Genomic DNA, 25860 nt, shown 5'->3' on the forward strand with positions numbered 1-25860 from the left:
TGGCTTCACCTATCATCTTCTAGCTTGTCTTTCTTCCCCTCCTGTCATCTCCTTATTTTGGAGTCTTCTCCCTTACTTTCCAGTCCTTATGAAGGGTCTCAGCTCAAAACGTTGACTGTTTATTCATATCCATAAAGGTCGCCTGATGTGCTGAGTTCCTCCAGCATTTTGCGTGTGTTGCTTTGGATTCCCAGCATCTGTAGAATCTCTTGTGCTTTTAATAGATAAATGCCTTTGGAATGCAAGTCCCAACAAAAAGGCTTAGTACTTGGGCCCTTGGCTCTTCAGTGAAGCATCAGCCATCGATGACCTCCTGTTTCCATGGTCCTCTGAAGGTGATGGTTGGAGTTCATCAATGCTTCTGCCATCCACTGTATCCACTGTAAAGGGGACTGACCTGTACAGCTTCACCAGAGCCTTGCTGACCAGCCTTATTTGTTTCCACTTCTCACAATGGGGACGTAGGGTTGGACTTTGAGAGGCTCAACCAAAAATAAATAGGTTAAATTATACTGATAGTCACAGTGTGTCTTTATTTACTTACACTAACCATAGAAAGCAAAGGCAACAAATCCAAAGGGAAAAGGTATCAGTAAGCATTCGTCAAGGGTCCCCATGATAGGCTCATTCAGAAAGGCAGGAAACATCAGATCCACAGACTTGGAAGTGGTTCACCCTAAGAAGGCAGAGGGTGGTTTAGATGGAGTGCATTCTGCCTGGAGGGTTGTTGACCAGTGGCGTTCTGCACGGATCTGAACTAGGAATTCTGCTCTTAGTGATTTTTTTTTTATAAATAACTTGGCTGAGGAAGTGGAATGGTGGATTACACAAGTTTGTAGATTACACAAAGGTTGGTGGCATTGTGATAATGTAGAATGTGTTCGCAGGTTGTAACCAGACATTGACAGGATGCAGGACTGGGCTGAGAAGTGGCATATGGAGTTAAATCTGGAAAAGTGTGAAGTGATTCACTTTGGAAGGTTGAACTTAAAGACAGGATTCACATCCATAGGTTGCTCAGAGTTGCAGTGCAAGAGGGCCATTTTTGGGCTCCACGGTAGCATAGCAGCTAGTGTGATGCAGCTCAGGGCGTTTGGAGTTAGGAATTCAATTGTGATGCCATCTGTAAGGAGTCTGTACGTCCTGCCCATGGAATGCATGGGTTTTGTTTGAGCACTTGGGATTCCTCCAGGTGTTCCAGTTTCCTTCCACATTCCACAGATGTACAGGGTAGGTCAATTGGTCATTGGAAATTGTCCTGTGATTAGGTTACGGTTAATTGGGTTTGTCAGGGGTTTCTGGGGCAGAAGGGCCAACCCTGTGTTGTATCACTAAATAAATAAACATGTTGACAGGGTGTTTATGAGGGTGTATGGTATCATTAATTAAGAGATTGTGTTCAAGAGCAGATAATGTGGCAGCTCTCTGAAACTGTGGTTAGACCGCATGGAATATTGTGCTCAGTTCTGGTCGCCTCATTATAGGAAGGATGTGGAAGCTTTAGGGAGAGTGCCGAGGAGATTTACCAGGATGCTGCTTGAATTAGAGAATGTGTCTTATGAAGAAAGGTTGAGCAAGCTAGGATTTTGCTTTTTGGAGCGAAGGAGGATAGGAGGTGACTTGATAGAGGTGTTTAAGATGATAAGAGGTATGGATGGAGTGGACAGCCAGGGATTTTGTTCCAGAGCAGCCATAGCTAATACGAGAGAACTTACTTTGAAGATGATTGGAGGAAAGTATAGGAAAAATGTCAGAGATACATAATGCAGTAGGTGTGTGGAATGCACTCGGGGGTGGGGTAAAGGCAGATACATGAGCGATATTTAAGAAAATCTTGGATAGGCACATAGATGTAAGAAAATTGGAGGGCTGTGTGTGAGGGAATAGTTAGATACAGCTTGAATTTAGATTGTGAAAAGTTCCACAGAACACAGTGGGCCAAAGGGCCTGTACAGGTACTGTGGAGTACTGTTCTCAACCCCATGCCCTTAAAATGTTTAGAAAGACAATTGTCTGTTTAATTTAACAGAGGCATTTTATTTGAAAAATTGGGTTTCTCAGTCCAATAGACTTCCACTGGTTTATACTTTCTATGAGCCATAAATGGAATAAGGAAAACTGCCATTAGGGAATGTGTGTGTGTTAAATCACTGGTTAAAAAAAGCATTCCCTCCCCCTTTCCTCCTCTTCTATTCCCCACTCTGGTCTCCTATCAGGTTTCTTCTTCTTCAGCCCTTTACCTTTCCTACCCACCTGGCTTCACCTATCATCTTCCAGCTAGCCTCCTTCCCCTCTGGCCTCTTTTATTCTGACCTCTTCTCCCTTCCTTTCCAGTTCTGACGAAGGGTCTCAACCCAAAACGTCAACTGTTTATTCATTTCTATATATGCTGCCTGACCTACTGAGTTCCTCCAGCATTTTTTGTGTGTAGCTCTGGATTTCCAGCATCTGCAGAATCTCTTGTGTCCATCTTGTCAGCTTTTGGCTAGAGTAATCATAGGGAGATCGGATAGATGCTGGGGCCAGAAGTGAAGCCAGAGGAGAGAATTCAGGTTGGCAGCTACCTCTGGTAAATTTGTGCATGCAGGATAAAGCACCAACTTCTCCCATTGAACTAAAGTATAAAATGGAAAAGGTATGACCATGGCCCAGTATTCAGTTCCAGATACATCAGGATGATAGGTTAAGTTGCTGAAGTCATGGACATCTGGAAGACAATGTGTGGTATACATTTCTCAGACATATCATAGAATCAGAATCAGGTTTAATATCACTGGTATAAGTTGTGATATTTCTTGTTTTGGAATAGCAATACATTGCAATGCATAATAATAAAAACTATAAATTACACTAAGATGTGTATGTGTGTGTATGTATGTATTATATATATAAAGAAAATTAAATTAAGTAAGTAAGTAATGCAAAAAGAGAGGGGGAAATACTGAGTTAGTCTTCTTGGGCTTGTTGTCCATTCAGAAATCTGATGGTGGAGGGGAAGAAGCTGTTCCTGAAATGTTGAGTGTGTCTTCAGCCTCCTGTACCTCCTCCTTGATGGTAGCTATGAGAAGAGGACTTGTTTTGGGTGACAGGGGTCCTTAATGATGGATGTCCGTTTGAGGCCTTACCTTTTAGAGATGTCCTCGACGCTGGGAGGCCAGTGCCCATGATGGAGCTGGCTGAGTTTTAAAGCTCCAGCAGCTTTTTCTGATCCTGTGCAGTGGCCCATCCACACCAGACGATGATGCACCAGTTAGAATCCTCTCCATGGTACATCTGTAGAAATTTGAGAGTGTCTTTGGTGTGCTATATCTACTCGAACTCATATCGAAATATAGCTGATGTGTTTTCATTGTTATTGCCTCAATATGTTGGGTCCAAGATAGATCCTCATAAATGTTGACACCCAGGAACTTGAAAAAGCTCACCCAACAGAATTGTAGAGCACAGAAATATGCACTTCTGCCAATTTGTACAGTACTGTGCAAAAGGCTTAGGCACATATATGTAGCTAGGGTGTCTAGAACTTTTGCTGAGTACTGTATTTGTCATCATGGAGAATGAGAGATCTGAGAGAGGTGTGTATGATGATGAGAGACATTGATTGTGTAGAAAGCCAAGGGTTTTTTCCACCTTCCCTGTCCGCCTTCCCTGTCCGCCTTCCCTGTCCGCCTTCCCTGTCCGCCTTCCCTGTCCGCCTTCCCTGTCCGCCTTCCCTGTCCGCCTTCCCTGTCCGCCTTCCCTGTCCGCCTTCCCTGTCCGCCTTCCCTGTCCGCCTTCCCTGTCCGCCTTCCCTGTCCGCCTTCCCTGTCCGCCTTCCCTTTCCGCCTTCCCTGTCCGCCTTCCCTGTCCACCTTCCATTTCACCTTCCCTGTCCACCTTCCATTTCACCTTCCCTTTCACCTTCCCTGTCCACCTTCCCTTTCCCCTTCCCCTCTCTTCCCCACTTCTCCTTCTCTCTCTCTTTCTCCCCTTCTCCTTTCCCTCTACCCTTCCATTGGTTGTCAGTCTTTGTGAGGAGTTTGTCAATGATTCCATTGTGTTTCTCTGCTTTACTGAATAAGTGTAAAAATAAATAAGACATTTGTGAGGCCTAGTGTAGAGTATTGAACGCAGAGAAAAATTTACAAGGATGTTGCTGGGACTTGAGGACTTGTGTTACAGGGAAAGATTGAATAAGTTAGGACGTTATTCCCTAGAACATAGAAGATTGAGGGTCGGTTTGATAGAGGTATACAAAATTATGAGGGGTATAGATAAATACAAGCAGGTTTTTTCCACTGAGCTTGGGTGGGACTAGAACTGGATGACATGGGTTAAGGGGAGCATGAAGGGAAACGTTTTAACTCGGAGGATGGTGAGAGTGTGGAACGAGCTGCCAGTGCCAGCTGGACATCGGTTCAATGTCAACATTCAAAGGTTCAAAGGTCAAATTTAATGTCAGAGAAATGTATACAATATACATCCTGAAATGCTTTTTCTTTTCAAAACATCCATAAAAATAGGGAAGTGCCCCAAAGAATGAACAACAGCTAAACGTGAGAACCCCAAAGTCACCCCCAACTCCCCCCACCTGCGCGTAAGCAGCGGCAAGCAACAATCCCCCTTACCCCCACCAGAAAAACAAAAAAAGTGCACCTGCTACCGAGCACAAGTGTAAGCTAAGCGATAGCAAAGACACAGGCCTTGCAGTTATCCCAAAGACTATCACAATTCATCCGGCATTCGGCAGCCCACAGGTTCTCTCTCTCCCTAATAAGGGAGATGAAGGTGTCCCCCATTTTCACAGCAAGCAGGAGACATAACAGCAACCCACTGGTTTACGATGTCGGTTTTGTCGCTTTTTACGAGTTCTGTGCCCGAAGATCACAAAGATCTCAGATCTTCAGGCTCACAGCAAAAGATTTTCCAGCCTCCCCGACGACACACAAGTCTCCTGCCGCGACACCAACCTTCGATCCACCCGTTTCCAGAGTCTTGAGATCTTAGGCTTCCAAACACGAGGCAGCCTCTCAGGCCAACCCCTCAGCATGCCAGACAACAGCCGGTCCAGAAAAGCCAAGAACAGGTCCTATTCTTTGGCAAAGAACCAAAGTCTGCATGTAACTCCAGGTCAGGGTCTTCAAAGGAACCCTGAAAGGGAAAAATAAGGATATTAAAGATGGAAATGGAGCTGTTTCCAAAGATACAAGCAAAGGAGTCGCCATTTAGCGCCATCTTTACTCCACCTCCGTCTCCAGACTTTTAAGAGCAATTTGAATCAGTACATGGATTGGAGGAGTATGGAGGTCATGGTCCAGGTGCAGGCCAATGGGAGTAGGCAGTTTAAATGGTTCAGCATGGACTCGATAGGCCGAAGGGTGTGTTTCTATGCTGTAGTGTTCTATGACTCCAGTATGTTAAGCAATGGGAACGCTGGAACACAATGAGAAAGCAAATGGTACTGGTGGGATTAAAATGCACAGTGATCAGGTCTGATACACAGCCACAGTGGTAAATGACGCTGGGTGGTACTAATTACATTCTTGCCTGCCCCCTCTTACCATCTGAAGCTGGTGGTGAAGTCATTACAAAAATTCTAAAAACTTGGAGAAAACTTTTGCAGAGCATGGTTGCGAGAAGACACACTGTTTTCAGATAATGTTTGAGTGGAGGGGAGAGGGAGTGCCTTTACGGCAGGGGTTCCCAACCTGGGGCCAGAGAATCAGGGGTCCAAGGAATAAGAAAGGTTGGGAACCTCTCCCCACTATTGAACACATCTACAAGGAGCATTCGCACAGGAAAGCAGCATCCATTATAACCATATAACAATTACAGCACAGAAACAGGCCATCTTGGCCCTTCTAGTCCATGTCAAATGCTTACTCTTACCTAGTCCCACTGGCCTGCACTCAGCCCATAACCCTCCATTCCTTTCCTGTCCATTTACCTATCCAATTTTACTTTAAATGACAATATCGAACCTGCCTCTACCACTTCTACTGGAAGCTCGTTCCACACAGCTACCACTCTCTGAGTAAAGAAATTCCTCCTCGTGTTACCCTTAAACTTTTGCCCCCTAACTCTCAAATCATGTCCTCTTGTTTGAATCTGCCCTACTCTCAATGGAAAAAGCCTATCCACATCAACTCTATCTGTCCCCCTCATTATTTTAAATACCTCTATCAAGTCCCCCCTCAACCTTCTACGCTCCAAAGAATAACAACCTAACTTGTTTAGCCTTTCCCTATAACTTAGGTGCTGAAACCCAGGTAACATTCTAGAAAAACTTCTCTGTACTCTCTCTATTTTGTTGACATCTTTCCTATAATTTGGTGACCAGAACTATACACAATACTCCAAATTCAGCCTTACCAATGCCTTGTACAATTTTAACATTACATCCCAACCCCTATACTCAATGCTCTGATTTCTAAAGGCCAGCATACCAAAAGCTTTCTTCACCACCCTATCCACATGAGATCCCACCTTCAGGGAACTATGCACTATTATTCCTAGATCACTCTGTTCTACTGCATTCCTCAATGCCCTACCATTTACCATGTATGTCCTATTTGGATTATTCCTACCAAAATGTAGCACCTCACACTTATCAGCATTAATCTCCATCTGCCATCGTTCAGCTCTCTCTTCGAACTGGCCTAAATCTCTCTGCAAGATTTGAAAACCTATTTCATTATCCACAACACCACTTACCTTAGTATCATCTGCATACTTACTAATCCAATTTACCACCCCATCATCCAGATCATTAATGTATATGACAAACAACATTGGACCCAATAAAGATCCCTGAGGCACACCACTAGTCACCGACCTCCAACCTGACAAACAGTCCATTACTACTCTGTGGCATCTCCCATCCAGCCACTGTTGGATCTATTTTACTACTTCAATATTAATACCTAACGATTGAACCTTCCTAACTAACCTTCCATGCTGAACCTTGTCAAAGGCCTTACTGAAGTCCATATAGACAAAATCCATTACTTTACCCTCATCAACTTTCCTAGTAACCTCTTCAAAAAATTCAATAAGATTGTCAAACATGACCTTCCACGCACAAATCCATGTTGACTGTTCCTAATCAGACCCTGTCTATCCAGATAATTATATATACCATCTCTAAGAATTCTCTCCATTAATTTACCCACCACTGACATCAAACATACAGGCCTATAATTGCTAGGTTTACTCTTAGAACCCCCTTTAAACAATGGAACAACATGAGCAATACACCAATCCTCCAGTACCATCCCTGTTTCTAATGACATTTGAAATATTTCTGACAGAGCCCCTGCTATTTCTAAACTAACTTCCCTCGCAGTCCTAGGGAAAATCCTGTAAGGACCTGGAGACTTATCCACTTTTATATTCTTTAGAAGTGCCAGTAATTTCTCTTCTTCAATCATCATAGTTTCCATAACTACCCTACTTGTTTCTCTTACCTTACACAATTCAATATCCTTCTCCTTAGTGAATACCAAAGAAAAGAAATTGTTCAAAATCTCCCCCATCTCTTTTGGCTCCACACATAGCTGTCCACTCTGATTCTCTAAGGGACCAATTTTGTCCCTCACTATCCTTTTGCTATTAATATAACTGTAGAAACCCTTTGGATTTATTTTCACCTTACTTGCCAAAGCAACCTCTTAACTTCTTTTACCTTTTCTAATTTCTTTCTTAAGATTCTTTTTACATTCTTTATATTCCTCCAGCACCTCATTTACTCCATGCTGCCTATATTTATTATAGATCTCCCTCTTTTTCCAAACCAAGTTTCCAATATCCCTTGAAAACCATGGCGCTCGCAAACTTTTAACCTTTCCTTTCAACCTAACAGGAACATAAGGATTCTGTACCCTCAAAATTTCCCCTTTAAATGACTTCCATTTCTCTATTACATCCTTCCCATAAAACAAATTGTCCCAATCCACTCCTTCTAAGTCCTTTCACATCTCCTCAAAGTTAGCCTTTCTCCAATCAAAAATCTTAACCCTGGGTCCAGTCCTATCCTTCTCCATAATTATATTGAAACTAATGGCATTATGATCACTGGACCCGAAGTGCTCCCCAACACATACCTCCGTCACCTGACCTATCTCATTCCCGAACAGGAGATCCAATACTGCCCCTTCTCCAGTTAGTACCTCTATGTATTGCCGCAAAAAAACTATCCTGCACAGATTTTACAAACTCCAAACCATCCAGCCCTTTTACAGAATGGGTTTCCCGGTCTATGTGTGGAAAATTAAAATCTCCCACAATCACAACCTTGTGTTTGCTACAAATATCTGCTATCTCTTTACAAATTTGCTCCTCCAATTCTCACTCCCCATTAGGTGGTCTATAATACACCCCTATAAGTGTTACTGCACCTTTCCCATTCCTCAATTCCATCCAAATAGCCTCCCTAGATGTGTCCTCTAATTTATCCTGCCAAAACACGGCTGTAATATTTTCTCTGACAAGCAATGCAACACCTCCCTCTCTTGTCCGTCCAATTCTATCACACCTGAAGCACCTAAATCCTGGAATATTTAGTTGCCAATCACACCCCTCCTGCAACCATGTTTCACTAATAGCTACAAAGTGATATTTCCAGGTATCAATCCATGCTCTAAGCTCATCCACCTTTCTTACAATACTCCTAGCATTAAAATAGTTGCATTTAATAAACTTTCCACCTCTTCCTCTCTGTTTATCCCTAATGATGTGATCAACTTTATTATCTTTTTCTTCTTTCTCCCCTACATCTTCAGTCTGAGCGCTCCCCTTCTCTATCACCTACCTATCCTCCCTCACACACTGTCTACTAGCTTTCTCTATTTGTGAACTAACCTCCTCTCCCCTAGTCTCTTCAAATTGATTTCCACCCCCCAACCATTCTAGTTTAAAGTCTCCTCAGTAGCCTTAGCAAATCTCCCCGCCAGGATATTGGTCCCCCTAGGATTCAAGTGTAACCCGTCCTTTTTGTACAGGTCACACCTGCCCCAAAAGAGGTCCCAATGATCCAGAAACTTGAATCCCTGCCCCCTGCTCCAATCCCTCAGCCACGCATTTATCCTCCACCTCATTCCATTCCTACTGTCACTGTCGCGTGACACAGGCAATAATCCCGAGATTACTACCTTTGTGGTTCTTCTTCTCAACTGCCTTCCTAACTCCTTATATTCTCCTTTCAGGACCTCTTCCCTTTCCTACCTATGTCATTGGTACCTATATGTACCACGACCTCTGGCTCCTCACCCTTCCACTTCAGGATATCTTGGACGTGATCAGGAACATCCCGAACCCTGGCACCAGGGAGGCAAACTACCATCCAGGTCTCCTGATCGCGTCCACAGAATCACCTATCTGACCCACTAACTATAGAGTCCTTTATTGCTACTGTCTCCCTCTTCCTTTCCTTGCCCTTCTGAGCTACCAGGGCTGGACTCTCTGCCAGAGGCACGGCCACTGTTGCTTCCCCCAGGTAGGCTGTTCCCCCCCCCCCCCAACAGTACTCAAACAGGAGTACTTATTGTCAAGGGGTACAGCCACTGGGATACTCTCTAGTATCTGACTCTTCCCCTTCCCTCCCTAACCATGACCCACTTGTCTGCCTCCCATGGTCCCAGTGTGACCACCTGCCTGTAACTCCTCTCTATCAACTCCTCACTCTCCCTGACCAGATGAAGGTCATTGAGCTGCAGCTCCAGTTCCCTAACACGGTCCCTTAGGAGCTACAGCTTGGCGCACCTGGTGCAGATGTGGATGTCCGGGAGGCTAGGAGACTCCAGGACCTCCCACATCTGACACCAAGAACAACAAGCTGCCCTCACACTCACACTTCCCCTTTACTCAAATAACAGGAAAAACTGAAACCTAAACCTACCTTGCCTCACCCGCTTCCGCCTAAGCCCATTGAGCCTTTAAGCCTTCACTCTGCTCCCGACTCAGTCCACTGCCTGCTGTATAAGGCTGTGTTCCTTTTAAATCTTCCGTGCTTCACTGCCTGCCTGCAAGGAAGGGCATGAAGTGATACAGGGAGAAGGCAGGAGATTGGGGCTGAGAGGAAAAGTGAATCACCGATGATGAATTAACGGACTTGGTAGGCCAAATGGCTTAATTCTGCTCCTATATCTAATGATCTTATGGTTTTATGATTCTCTTTCACCATGTCTGCCGGAGCAACTTCATGCCTTCTTTTAGTCCTCATGATTTATTTCTGAAGTGACCTCTTGCATTTCTTATACACCTCATTCGTCTTGCCTGCCTGTGCTTACTGTGTACCTCTTTTTTCATATCCAGAGTCTCAAAATATCTTGAAAACCAAGGTTCCATTAAATTGTTATCCTTGCCTTTTATTTTGACAGGAACACACTTACTCTGTACTCTCAAAATTTTGTTTTTGATGGCCTCCCACTTTCTAAGTACACCTTTGCCAGAAAACAGCCTCTTCCGATACACATCTGTCAGATCCTTCCTGATCCCACCAATGTTGGCCTTTCTCCAATTTAGAACCTCAAGCTGAGGACTAGCCCTATTCTTTTACATAATTACCTTGAAACTAATAGCATTATGATCATTAGATGCAAAGTGTTCCCTCACACATACTTGTTTTGCCTTCCCTGTCTCATTCCCTAATAGGACCTGGTATAACACTCTCTTTAGTTGGGACTTCTGTGTATTGATTAAGGAAACTTTTCTGAACACATTTAACAAACTCTATCCCATCTAGTCCTTTGACAGTGTGGGAATCCCAGTCAATACGTGGAAAGTTAAAATTACCTACTGTCACAACCTTATGTTTCTTGCAACAGTCTGTGATCCCTTGACAAATTTGTTCCTCTAAATCTCTTGGACTGTTAATCCTATTAATGTGGTCATCCCTTTCTTATGAGTTCCACCCAAACAGTATCAGTAACCGAGCTCTCCTGTTGGTCCTGACTGAGCATTGCTGTGACATTTTTTTCCTGAGTAGTAATGCCACCGCTTCCCCTTTAATCCCTCCCACTCTATCATATTGAAATCAATGGAAGCCTGGAACATTGAGCTCCTACAACCAGATCTACTAATGGGTAGAATTGAATTGAATCGATTTTATTTAAATCTTACATCCATCCCACAGTATGCGGGAGTAAAAATCTTTATGTAATGACTCTGTTGCAATGTGCAGACCTGTGAATTTACAAGTCTAGTGGCTTGTAGAGAGAAACTGTCCCACAGCCTGTGGTCCAGGTTTTATCGCTGCGGTACCACTTGCCAGACGGGAGCAGCTCAAAAAGTTTATGGTTGGGGTGACTGGTGACCCTGATGATCTTCCAGGCCCTTTTTACAAACCTGCTGCTATAAATGACCTCAGTGATGAGAATTTCACATCCACAGATGCACTGGGCTGCCTGTACCACTCTCTGCAGTGCCTAGCAATCAAAGTTGGGGCAGTTCCAGTACCAGGCAGTGATACAGCCAGTCAGGATGCTCTCAATGGTGCCCCTGTGGAAGGTTCTGAGGATTTGTGGGCTCATGCCAAACAACTTCAGTTGCCTGAGGTGGAAGAGACACTGTTGTGCTTTTTTTTTGCCACAAAGCCAGTGTGTACAATCTCGGTGAGATCATCAGTGATGTGTGTATCGAGGAACTTAAAACTACTCAGCCTCTCAATTGCGGTTCCATTGATGTTGATCAGGATGAGCCTGTCCCCATTTCTCCTGTAATCCACAATCAGCTTTTTTGTTTTTTGGGCATTGAGGGAGAGGTTGTTATCTTGGCACCACTGTGTCAGGGTGTTAACTTCTCCTCTGTAGGTTGTCTCATCACCACTAGAAATGAGGCTGATCCAATGTCATGTCATCATAATTCCAGTTATTGATCCATGCCCTGAGCTTATCCATCTTTCCTACAATACTCCTTGCATTGCAATATATGCAGCTCAGAACGTTAGTCCCAACGTGCTCAACCTTTTGAGTCCTGACTTTGTACATAGGCTTAACAACATTTTTCTCCACAACCACTTTACTATCTGTCCTGGCACTCTGGTTCCCATCCTTGGGCAGCTCCAGTTTCAACTCCCATCGTGCAGCACTGGCAAGCCTTCCTACTGTGATGTTAGTCCCCCTCCAGTTCAGGTGCAAACCACCCCTTCTGAACAGGGCCCACCTTCCGTGGAAGAGAGACAAATAATCCAAAATTATGAGGCTCTTTCTCCTGCGCCATCTCCTTAATCATGTGTTAAACTGTATGATCTTCATATTTAGGTCCTCTCCAGCAAATGGCACAGGTAGCAATCCTGAGATCACAGCCTTAAATGAGCACCTAACTTCCTGAACTCACTTTTCAGGACTTTGTCACGCATCCTGCCCCTGTCATTGGTAATAACATGAACCGCGACCTCTGGCTGCTCGCCCTCCTACTCAATCCAAGATATCCCTGACCCTGGCACCCGGGAGGTAACATAGCATCCAGGAATCTCATTCTCATCCACAGAACCTCCTGTCTGTTGCCTATACAATGAAACACCAATCACCACTTGCAATATTGAAAGATGTGTGTTCAGAATGCAAAGTCATTATTCTCCAAAAGCACTGACTGGATTTCCATCACTTTTATGCTGGGTTAAACAGAGCAATTTCAAGACTGCAGACCAATATTACTACTGAATTTATGTTATGTCTTTCTTTTTGCCTGTTTATTTATTATTGTAGTATTTCTTTCTTTCTGTGTTTGCACAGTTGTGTTTTGCACACTGATTGTACAGTCTATCATTAATTCTATTATAGTTAATAGACTTATTGAGTATGCCTGCAAGAAAATGAATCCCAGGGTTCTATATGGTGATGTGTACATACGTACACTAATGAGACTTTTACTTTGAACTTTGCTAATCCTCCTGTTGTAATTGGGTACAAAGTCCTGATGTGGACATCCAAAGCCCCAACTTGCTCTGCCATTACAGAGAGAAAATCTTCCATGTTTATTGGACCATAAGACATTAGAACAACGTTGGACCATTTGTCCTCCTGACACTAACATCTAACTATGTATGACTGGAAAGTTTACCAAGCATGTTCTGTGCATAGGTGACAAATGTTTAAATAGCTTAACCATCAGTCCTTAAACAAACCCCTCCAATGCAATTTTTTTGGAAATGGTGTGAAAAATTATTTGCAAAGATTTGACAGATGATTAATGTACATAAATGTTGTCAAACATTTAATTGTTCTAAAAAATAATTTTGTTGTGCAAATATAAACACAAGAGATTTGGCAGATGCTGGAAATCCAGAATAACACACAAAATGCTGGAGGAACTCAGCAGGTCAGGCAGCATCTATGGAAATGAATAAACAGTTGACATTTCAGGCTGAGACCCTTCATCGGCACTGGAAAGGAAGGGGAAAATGTCAGAATAAAGAGGTGGGGGAGGGGATGGAGGATAGCTAGAAGGTGATAAGTGAACCAAGGAGGATAGGAAGGTAAAGGGCTGGAGAGGAAGGAATCTGATGGGAGGGAGAGTGAACCATGGCAAAAGGGGAAGTAGGAGGGACACTGGGGGAGGGGATAGGCAGGTGAGAAGAGGTAAGAGGCCAGAGTGGGCAGTAGAAGAAGGAGGGAGGGGAAGGAAATTTTTTATATCAAAAGCAGAAATCAATATTTACAGTATGTCATCAGGGTGGAGGAATTATGAAGTTTGTGGCAAATAACAACCACAGATATTTTGAAAGTGCATCTAATATATTTAATAGAAATATTTATATTTTTCAAGTTAATTTAAGATATTCACATAACTGTGATTGAAGCTGCTATTGAACGATTACTGAAGTATGCTGAATTCTCTTCACCATTTCAGGAACAAGTGATCCGTATGTGAAGTTTAAAATTGCAGGGAAAGAAGTCTTTAGAAGTAAAATAATCCATAAGAACCTCAATCCAGTTTGGAATGAAGACATTTCTCTTCTTATGGAAAGTATTGCAGAACCTTTGTACATTAAGGTAGGAGAACCTCTCATCTGTGTTTACGTGTTAATGAATATCAAAGGGGTGAGATTATACCTGGGCATAATGTAAATTGGAAAAACAAAAGTACAATTTCATCAGCAGCCTGCCTGATTTTTTTTTCTTTGGTGTCATTAAAAAACAGTGAAGTCTTCAACTTGAGTGGCAATACAAACAAGATAATAGCAGATTAATAGTTAGGTTTCCATGGTGACATTGAGTTACTCAGCATCTCCAGAAAAGGCCTTTGACCTAATCTGGCCATGTTGACCGAAGTGTCTTCCTTCATCTAGTGTCATTTGTCTAAATGTATCTGTTGCTCTTCTGAACCTTTCCGATCTGTCTTCCTGTTGAAATGATTTTAAATGTTGCAATTGTACCTGTCTCTATTACTTCCATATACCCACCCAGAGAGAGGCTTCCATCGTTGTCATCAATCATGGATGTTGCATCCTAGCTAATGATATGCAGGCCAGGGCAGTGAGAAGTGGAGAGCAAGCTACTGCCCATGCTGCAGGTTCCCTTTCTCTATGCAGCTGATGAATCCAAAGGAATGGAAACAGTTTGGCATCAGCAATATCACAGAAGTTGCAAGTCAGAATTGAACTCGATGTAGGACTCCCTTAGGGACTGCAGCTCCAGATTATTCCCTCAGGGTTTACTCCCAAAGCCTTCCCAATGAGTGGGTATGGCCACAAGGCAGCAGAAACTTGCGATCAGAGTTTTCCTTCTCCTAGATGAGCTGCCAACCATGGCTGATGAGCCCCATCTTTCCAATTGTCCCCTCCACCCTCCACTATCTGTATTATATCCATGCTCTAATATTTTTCATTGAAATTTTGTGCTATCATTAACAACAGTTTTCCCTGGCAGAATCTCCACATTGACCATAAGCAATGTTGAATTGTTTATCAGTGTAGATTACATGTTTTCATACTTCATTGTTCCTCCTCCTAACAAAATAAAATTGAGAGTGAATCTCAAAGATTTAGAAAGATTTATAGCCAAATATACTGTATTGTGATGTGAAACATTTAAACTGTGACCCTTCTGTTGAACACAAGTGGAAACAATGTGTTTTCATAATGTGGTTTAAGTAATCATAGACCAATCTTCTGTACAAATCAAATGCTCCAACATATAGTTTGCTGGGTGTGTTGCAGTGATGCTTGCCCATATGCATCAGACAGTTACATCAAACGTGATCTTGTCTTGGAGTTTGTGAGTGGTCCAAGTCCCGACATGACACAGGCTGGGTTTGAATGTTCTCTCAGTGAATGTTGGTTAAGGTCCAGTTCCTCCATAAATTAAAAGCAAGTATGTAACAAGAATCTCGCCTGACAGAGCCCACGTTGTTTCCTTAGGATGGGCCTGAATCAACCCCCTTGATCAGAAGTTCCTCATGTCTGAGGATTCGGAATATTTCTGCTGAGGCTTTATAAGGCGTTGGTTATTTAGAGACAGAACGCAGAGTAGGTCCTTGCTGCCCCAGCAACCCCTGACAGTCCCAATTTAACCCTGACCTAATTATGGGGCAACTTAAAATGACCTTACAAACTGGTACACCTTTGGACTATGGGAGGGAACCGGAGTGCTCGGGGAAAACCCACACATCCCATGTGGGGGACGTACAGAGACTCCTTAAAGGCGATGGCAGAATTGATCTCTGATGCCCTGGGCTGTAGAAGTATTGTGCTAACCGCTACACTACCATGTGAATAGACCACATTTTGGAGTATTGTGAGCAGTTTTGGGTCTCTTATCCAAGAAAGGATGAACAGTAATGGAGAAGATCCAGAGGAGGTTCACACGAATGATTCCAGGAATGAAAGAGTTAATGTATGAGGAGTGTTTTACAGCTCTGGGCCTGTACTCGCTGGAGTTTAGAAGAATGAGAAGGGATCTCATTGAAACCTATCGAATATTGAAAGGCCTTGACAGAATAGACATGAAGAGGATGTTTCCCATAGTGGAGGAGTCTAGGACAAGAGACCACATCTTCAGAATAAGGGATGTTCATTGAGAAGAGAGATGAGGAAGAATTTCTTTAGCCAGACAGTAGTGAATCTGTGGAATTTGTTGCCATGGATGGGGATGGAGTACAGGTTGCTGAATATTTTTAAAGTGGGTGTTGATAGGTTCTTGATTAATTGGGGCATCAAAGGTTACAGGGAGAAGGCAAGAGAAAGCTGTTGAGCAGACTTGAGGAGCCGAATGGCCTAATTCTGTTCCTATGTCTTACAAACACACTGGCAAGGCATAATATCCCATTAATTTTCATCCAGTAGATGGTAGTTTTCAAAGGTTCAGGGTTTATTTATTATCAAAGTATACAACAGTGAAATTCTATTCTCTGGGTAACCATGAATCCAAGAAAGAAAAGAAAGGCAGCACAATCATCAACCTCCAAAATCCCACCTCCCCACAAAAAAAAGGAAATAAAAACGGAACAGGCACATCAAGCACCAGATCCCTCCTCCTGCACAAGTAAATGAATAAAAATGAACTGGCACATCAAACTGCAAATCTCCCTCCCCTCACAAGAAAACCAAGAAGATCAGGTGAGAAAACACGTAATGTAAAAGATATAGGATTGAAAAATAGAGTCTCTACGAAGTCCAAATCTGAAATGCAGAGAAAACCAAGACAGTAGTCTCTGGGCCCGGACGCAGCAGCAAGCTCTTCCCTCTCCAGTACAGAGCAACTGATCAAAATGGTCTCCCCATCTGCTCTCATTTCAGTGCTTCAGTCTCCCCATCACTTTCACCGACAAACATTCTGATCTTGAATCTGCAAAATGGAGCCAATATTGCTTCGTCCTGCATCCTGCCCATTACGAAGTTCGTGCATGCTGCCTCTTGGAGACTGCAGAGAGCTGGAACACCCAAACTATCTCCAAGTTTCCACAAGTGCCTATTTCAACCACCCTTGTTGCTTTAATCGGTGAACAGTGGAAACTATAATCAGCGAAATGGGGTCAAACATTGGCTCATGTGGTGTTCTGCAGCTTGCTCACCGCGGTGTTCACTCGTGCTCTCTCTTCCTGCCAGAATCCTCTTGGAGGCTACAGAGTGCTGATGCACCCAAACAATCTCCAAACAACAAAACATGGGGTCGGGTTGTTCCAGAATCACATTCAAGATGAAAAACAAACATAGAAGACATAAAAGAAGTGAAAAAAATGGTTTTGTGATCTATCCAGAAGATATCGACCACATTGTTTGCAGGCGTCTTCTTGACCAAAGGTTTTAAATATTCCTCCACCGTCACATACGGCAAATCTGCCCAGGAGCAGTGACACTATTATAAATGACTGTGACATTAGCAAATAGTTATTCCTGATTAAAGCTGTCTCTATGCATATGTTAGAACAGCATCAGACCATAAGGCATAGTAACAGAATTATAGAAACAGAAATATCTGGCCCATTGAATCTGCCCCACCATTCCATCAGGGCTGATTTTTTATCCTTCTCAGTTCAATTCTCCCACTTCCTCCCCGTAACCATATAACAATTACAGCACGGAAACAGGCCGTCTTGGCCCTTCTACTCCGTGCCGAACACTTACTCTCACCTAGTCCCAACTACCTGCTCTCAGCCCATAACCCTCCATTCCTTTCCTGTCCATATACCTATCTAATTTTTTTTAAATGACAAAATCGAACCTGCCTCTACCACTTCCACACCTTTCATAACCTTTGATGTCCTGTCTAATCAAGAACCCATCAACCCCTAATGACTTCACCTGCACAGCCGCCTGTGGCAATGAATTCCACAGATTCACCACCATCTGGATGAAGTAATTCCTCCACATCTTTGTTCTAAATGAACCCTCCTATATACTGAGCCTGTGCTCTCTGGTCCTAGTCTCACCCACTATGAGAAGTATCCTCTCCACATCCACTCTGTCCAGGCTTTTCAATGTTTCATCAGTGTTGGTGAGATTCTCCCCCTCCCCCCATCCATTCTAAACTCCCATGGGTGGTGTGAGTACTGACTACGTCAGTGAGATATGCCTCATAGCCTTATTTAAAACCTGGACAAGTGTCCTCAAATCCACAGTTGGAGATTATCGACTGAAAACACTCCAACTAATTACATTGCAGGTCCAAATAAAGCACCCAGCCACACAGTGTGTAAATATTCTGAGTAAGATGCCTTCTGCTGGAACATTTCCCAGTCAAGTGATTCCACAGGATATTACCAATGGAAATAATGGAATTTAGAAAATCCAAAAAGGTTCAGAAATTCACTTCATTAAGAGAAAGATAGCTTGTATTCAATTAGCCTTCAGTAAGGGAATCAGAAACCGCTCCCCTCTCTCCCCCAAGTAACATCTCTCCACCCTCTCTCCCCCAATTAACCGCTCCCCACCCTCTCTTCCCCCAAGTAACCGCTCCCCATCCTCTCTCCCCATAACCACTCCCCACCCTCTCCCCAATTAACCGCTCCCCACCCACTCTCCCCGTAACCACTCCCCACCCTCTCTCCCTGCAAGTAACCACTCCCCACCCCTGCAAGTAACCACTCCCCAGTCTCTCTCCCCAATTAACCAATCCCCACCCTCTCTTCCCAATTAACCACTCCCCACCCTCTCTCCCCCCAGGTAACCACTCCCCACCCTCTCTCCCTGCAAGTAACCACTCCCCAGTCTCTCTCTCCAATTAACCAATCCCCACCCTCTCTCCCCCGTAACCAATCCCCACCCTCTCTCCCCCCAGGTAACCACTCCCCACCCTCTCTCCCCCAAGTAACCACTCCCCACCCTCTCTCCCCGTAACCACTCCCCACTCTCTCTTCCCCCAAGTAACCGCTCCCCACCCTCTCTCCCCATAACCACTCCCCACCCTCTCCCCATAACCACTCCCCACCCTCTCTCCCCAATTAACCGCTCCCCACCCTCTCTCCCCCAAGTAACCACTCCCCAGTCTCTCTCCCCAATTAACCAATCCCCACCCTCTCTTCCCCAAGTAACCACTCCCCACCCTCTCTCCCCCAAGTAACCACTCCCCACCCTCTCTCCCCGTAACCACTCCCCACCCTCTCTCCCCAATTAACCACTCCCCATCCTCTCTCCTTGCAAGTAACCACTCCCCAGTCTCTCTCCCCAAGTAACCACTCCCCACCCTCTCTCCCCAATTAACCACTCCCCACCCTCTCTCCCCAAGTAACCACTCCCCACCCTCTCTCCCCAAGTAACCACTCCCCACCCTCTCTCCCCAATTAACCACTCCCCACCCTCTCTCCCCCAAGTAACCACTCCCCACTCTCTCTCCCCAATTAACCACTCCCCATCCTCTCAGACAGACAGACAGACATACAAAACCCATTTCCAGAAAAGTTGGGATATTTTCCAAAATGCAATAAAAACAAAAATCTGTGATACGTTAATTCACATGAACCTTTATTTAACTGACAAAAGTACAAAGAAAAGATTTTCAATAGTTTTGCTGACCAACTTAATTGTATTTTGTGAATATACACAAATTTAGAATTTGATGGCTGCAACACACTCAACAAAAGTTGGGACAGAGGCATGTTTACCATTGTGTTACATCACCTTTCCTTTTAATAACACTTTTTAATCATTTTGGAACTGAGGATACTAATTGTAGTAGATTTGTAATTGGAAATTTTGTCCATTCTTGCTTGATATAAGTCTTCAGCTACTCAACAGTCTGTGGTCGTTGTCTGATTCTCCTCTTCATGATGCGCCATACATTTTCAATAGGAGACAGATGTGGACTGGCAGCAGGCCAGTCAAGCACACGCACTCTGTGTCTACAAAGCCACACTGTTGTAGCCCGTGCAGAATGTGGTCTGGCATTGTCCTGCTGAAATAAGCATGGATGTCCTGGGAAGAGACGTCGCCTTGATGGCAACATATGTCTCTCTAAAATCCCTAATATAAGCCTCAGAGTCAATGGTACCTTCACATACATGCAACTCACCCATGCCGTGGGCACTGATGCACTCCCATACCATCACAGATGCTGGCTTTTGCACTTTTCGCTGTTAACAATCAGGATGGTCATTTTCATCTTTGGCATGGAGAACTCGATGCCTGTTTTTTTCCGAAAACTAGCTGAAATGTGGACTCATCTGACCACAGCACATGGTTCCACAGTCTTTTGGTCCATCTGAGATGAGCTCGGGCCCAGAGAACTCGCCGGTGTTTCTGCATAGAGTTGATGTATGGCTTCCTCCTTGCGTAATACAGTTTCAAGTTGCATTTCTGGATGCAGCGACGGACTGTGTTAAGTGACAATGGTTTTCCGAAGTACTCCCAAGCCCAAGTGGCTATAATTGTCACAGTAGCATGATGATTTCTTAGGTAGCGCCGCCTGAGGGCTCGAAGATCACGCGCATTCAACAGTGGTTTCCAACCTTGCCCTTTACGCACTGAGATGTCTCTGAATTCTCTGAATCTTTTCACAATATTATGTACTGTAGATGTTGAAAGACCTAAATTCTCTGCAATCTTGTGTTGGGAAATGATCCTTTTGAACTGACTAACAATTCTGTCATGAATTTTGGCACAAAGGGGTGAGCCATGACCCATCCTTGCTTGCAAAGACTGAGCCTTTGATGGACGCTACTTTTATACCCAGTCATGATACCTCACCTGCTACCAATTAGCCTGCTTAATGTGGAGTCTTGAATATTCTGTGCACTTTTCAATCTTATTTTAACTCTGTCCCAACTTTTGTTGAGTGTGTTGCAGCCATCAAATTCTAAATTTGTGTATATTTACAAAACACAATTAAGTTGGTCAGTAAAACTATTGAAAATGTTTTCTTTGTACTTTTGTCAATTAAATAAAGGTTCACATGAAGTAACATATCACAGATTTTTGTTTTTATTGCATTTTGGAAAATATCCCAACTTTTCTGGAAATGGGGTTTGTACTTTATTGATCCTGAGGGGAAATTGGGTTTCGTTACAGCCGCACCAAACAAGAATAGTGAAGAAATATAGCAATATAAAACCATAAATAATTAAATAATAATAAGTTAATCATGCCAAGTGGAACTAAGTCCAGGACCAGCCTATTGGCTCAGGGTGTCTGACACTCCGAGGGAGGAGTTGTAAAGTTTGATGGCCACCGGTAGGAATGACTTCCTATGACACTCAGTGTTACATCTCAGTGGAACGAGTCTCTGGCTGAATGTACTCCTGTGCCTAACCAGTACATCATGGAGTGGATGGGAGACATAGACCAAGATGGCATGCAACTTGGACAGCATCCTCTTTTCAGACATCACCGTCAGAGAGTCCAGTTCCACCCCCACAACATCACTGGCCTTACGAATGAGTTTGTTGATTCTGTTGGTGCCTGCTGTTCCAGCACACAACAACAAACATGATAGCACTGACCACCACAGGCTCATAGAACATCCTCAGCATCGTCAAAGGACCTCAGTCTCCTCAGAAAATAGAGACGGCTCTGACCCTCAGCCACAGTGTTCTTTGACCAGTCCAGTTTATTGTCAATTCGTATCCCCAGGTATCTGTAATCCTCCACCATGTCCACACTCCCACTCTCCCCTCAAGTAACCACTCCCCACCCTCCCCCCCCCAAGTAACCACCCTCCACCCTCCCCCCCCAAGTAACCATTCTCCACCCTCTCTTCCCCTGTAATCACTTTGCACCCTCTCTCCCCCAAGTAACCACTCTCCACTGTCACTATCCAAATAAGCACTATGTAGTGATTGTGATTTGATATGTAAAAACAGTTACATAGAGCACTGGAGGGAAAAAGGAGATTTTATAGAGGTATCTAACATTCTGAGGGATATAGATAGGGTAAATGCAAGCAGTTTTTTTCCACTGAGGCTGGGTGAGACTAGAACTAAAGGTCAACTAAAGGATTAAGAGTGAAAGGTGAAATGCTTAGTGGGTACGTGAAGGGGCACTCCAACACTCAGAGGGTGGTTAGCGTGGAATAAGCTGCCAGTGTAAGTGCCGGATGTGGGTTCAATTTCAAAATTCAACAGAAATTTGGACAGGTACATGGATCAGACGCCTATGTAGGGTTGTGGTCTGACTGCAGATCACTGGGACCTGGTAGCAGTTTAGCCAGAACTAGATAGGCCAAAGGGCCTATTTCTGTGCTGTAGTCTTCTATGACTATATGATTCTACAACCGTATGTAAGACGAGCTTTTCACTGTAACTTGGTACAGGTGACAAATAATAAACCAGTTTCAGTATGTCCTGCAAACAAAAAAAGTCATTAGAAAAGGGAAAAATAAAGCAAGTAGATGGGCCCATGGCAGTGAGCTGACTCGATGGAGTGACAGAACTGAATGTGAACGAGAAGGTGCGGTGTGAGCTGACTCGATGGCGTGACACAACTGAATGTCAATGAGAAGGTGCGGTGTGAGCTGACTCGATGGAGTGACACAACTGAATGTGAACGAGAAGGTGCGGTGTGAGCTGACTCGATGGAGTGACACAACTGAATGTGAATGAGAAGGTGCGGTGTGAGCTGACTCGATGGAGTGACAGAACTGAATGTGAACGAGAAGGTGCGGTGTGAGCTGACTCAATGGAGTGACACAACTGAATGTGAACGAGAAGGTGCGGTGTGAGCTGACCGATGGAGTGACAGAACTGAATGTGAATGAGAAGGTGCGGTGTGAGCTGACTCGATGGAGTGACACAACAGAACGTGAACGAGAAGGTGCGGTGTGAGCTGACTCGATGGAGTGACACAACTGAATGTGAACGAGAAGGTGCGGTGTGAGCTGACCGATGGAGTGACAGAACTGAATGTGAACGAGAAGGTGCGGTGTGAGCTGACCGATGGAGTGACACAACTGAATGTGAACGAGAAGGTGCGGTGTGAGCTGACTCGATGGAGTGACAGAACTGAATGTCAATGAGAAGGTGCGGTGTGAGCTGACTCGATGGCGTGACACAACTGAATGTGAACGAGAAGGTGCGGTGTGAGCTGACTCGATGGAGTGACACAACTGAATGTGAACGAGAAGGTGCGGTGTGAGCTGACTCGATGGAATGACAGAACTGAATGTGAACGAGAAGGTGCGGTGTGAGCTGACTCGATGGCGTGACACAACTGAATGTGAACGAGAAGGTGCGGTGTGAGCTGACTCGATGGCGTGACACAACTGAATGTGAACGAGAAGGTGCGGTGTGAGCTGACTCGATGGCGTGACACAACTGAATGTGAACGAGAAGGTGCGGTGTGAGCTGACTCGATGGCGTGACAGAACTGAATGTGAACGAGAAGGTGCGGTGTGAGCTGACTCGATGGAGTGACACAACTGAATGTGAACGAGAAGGTGCGGTGTGAGCTGACTCGATGGAGTGACACAACAGAACGTGAACGAGAAGGTGCGGTGTGAGCTGACTCGATGGAGTGACACAACTGAACGTGAACGAGAAGGTGCGGTGTGAGCTGACTAGATGGAGTGACACAACAGAACGTGAACGAGAAGGTGCGGTGTGAGCTGACTCGATGGAGTGACACAACTGAATGTGAACGAGAAGGTGCGGTGTGAGCTGACTCGATGGAGTGACACAACTGAACGTGAACGAGAAGGTGCGGTGTGAGCTGACTCGATGGCGTGACACAACAGAACGTGAACGAGAAGGTGCGGTGTGAGCTGACTCGATGGCGTGACACAACTGAATGTGAACGAGAAGGTGCGGTGTGAGCTGACTCGATGGCGTGACACAACTGAATGTCAATGAGAAGGTGCGGTGTGAGCTGACTCGATGGCGTGACACAACTGAATGTGAACGAGAAGGTGCGGTGTGAGCTGACTCGATGGCGTGATAGAACTGAATGTGAACGAGAAGGTGCGGTGTGAGCTGACTCGATGGAGTGACACAACTGAATGTGAACGAGAAGGTGTGGTGTGAGCTGACTCGATGGAGTGACACAACTGAATGTGAACGAGAAGGTGCGGTGTGAGCTGACTCGATGGAGTGACACAACTGAATGTGAACGAGAAGGTGTGGTGTGAGCTGACTCGATGGCGTGACAGAACTGAATGTGAACGAGAAGGTGCGGTGTGAGCTGACTCGATGGCGTGACACAACTGAATGTGAACGAGAAGGTGCGGTGTGAGCTGACTCGATGGAGTGACACAACTGAATGTGAACGAGAAGGTGCGGTGTGAGCTGACTCGATGGCGTGACACAACTGAATGTGAACGAGAAGGTGCGGTGTGAGCTGACTCGATGGCGTGACAGAACTGAATGTGAACGAGAAGGTGCGGTGTGAGCTGACTCGATGGCGTGACAGAACTGAATGTGAACGAGAAGGTGCGGTGTGAGCTGACTCGATGGCGTGACACAACAGAACGTGAATGAGAAGGTGCGGTGTGAGCTGACTCGATGGCGTGACACAACAGAACGTGAACGAGAAGGTGCGGTGTGAGCTGACTCGATGGCGTGACACAACTGAATGTGAATGAGAAGGTGCGGTGTGAGCTGACTCGATGGAGTGACACAACAGAACGTGAACGAGAAGGTGCGGTGTGAGCTGACTCGATGGCGTGACAGAACTGAATGTGAATGAGAAGGTGCGGTGTGAGCTGACTCGATGGAGTGACACAACAGAACGTGAACGAGAAGGTGCGGTGTGAGCTGACTCGATGGCGTGACACAACTGAATGTGAATGAGAAGGTGCGGTGTGAGCTGACTCGATGGCGTGACACAACAGAACGTGAACGAGAAGGTGCGGTGTGAGCTGACTCGATGGCGTGACACAACTGAATGTGAATGAGAAGGTGCGGTGTGAGCTGACTCGATGGAGTGATAGAACTGAATGTGAACGAGAAGGTGTGGTGTGAGCTGACTCGATGGCGTGACACAACTGAATGTGAATGAGAAGGTGCGGTGTGAGCTGACTCGATGGAGTGATAGAACTGAATGTGAACGAGAAGGTGGGATATGAGTGTAATCAGTGGGACTGTCACAACTGAAAGTGAATGAGAAGGTCAGATGTGATACAACTGAATATAAACAGGAAGATCCATGGGATGTGAGCTCCATCTTCTGACTTTCATGATTAATACACCTACTGTTTTATTGGCTCAGATTTTGCAGACCATTGTAGTCTTTAAGAATGTTCTCCTGGGACGTCACGTGATGACGTAGGATCGAGACGCTGGAATCCAGCCCTCCCGTAAAAAAGTTAATAAATCAATGTCTAAGTGAAGAAAAGTTAATTAATACTTTTTTAAGGTTACTTATAAACTATTCCGGATTGTTTTAAGCCATGCCTCATAAACAGAGGACGAAGAAAACTGCTACCGCGAAGACCGCTCAAGTTGGAACAGAATCAAGGCCTACTTCTACCGAAGAACCGCGGACTCAGGTACAACACACCACCGGAGAAACAGAAAAGGAGACTGCGGCAGCATCGGCCATTTCTAAAGGGAAAGATCAACGAGAACTGCGCAAGCGTAAAGGAACGAGCATGCGCAAAAGAGAACAACCAGAACTACAAATCCCAGCAACGACTGAAACCGACAGTGAAAGTGAGTCTGAGAGAGAGACGGACTCTCTGGAAAAATCAGATGAAGATGGAGAAGATGAAAGTTCCTCTGAAAGTACAAAAAAAACTTTGAGGCAAATAATGCATGCATTAAAAGTAATTAAAAGTAACCAAAAAGTAATGACACAAAAAATAACAAACATGGAGGCTATGTTTGATAAAATGACAATTAAAAGTAACCAAAAAGTAATGACACAAAAAATAACAAACATGGAGGCTATGTTTGATAAAATGACAAAGAAACAGGAAAAAATGGAAAAGAAAATTATAGATTTGGACGTCAGAATGGAAGATATGGAGGGAAGAATGAAGAAGATGGAAGATGATAATGACGCCTGGACATCAGAAAGAA

At 44.5% G+C, this 25860-nt stretch overlaps 1 protein-coding gene across 1 annotated transcript in view; it reads left to right on the top strand.

Annotated features, from left to right (window-relative positions):
- Positions 1-25860, top strand: part of LOC132393891 (multiple C2 and transmembrane domain-containing protein 1-like) — a 600107-nt gene that overhangs the window by 122338 nt on the left and 451909 nt on the right. Inside the window, exon 4 of the mRNA XM_059969303.1 lies at positions 13828-13970. Coding sequence (XP_059825286.1) covers positions 13828-13970 — 143 coding nt within the window. The remainder of the gene's footprint in view (positions 1-13827; positions 13971-25860) is intronic.

Source organism: Hypanus sabinus, chromosome 5 (genome assembly GCF_030144855.1).
Source record: "Hypanus sabinus isolate sHypSab1 chromosome 5, sHypSab1.hap1, whole genome shotgun sequence".
Classification (NCBI taxonomy): domain Eukaryota; kingdom Metazoa; phylum Chordata; class Chondrichthyes; order Myliobatiformes; family Dasyatidae; genus Hypanus; species Hypanus sabinus.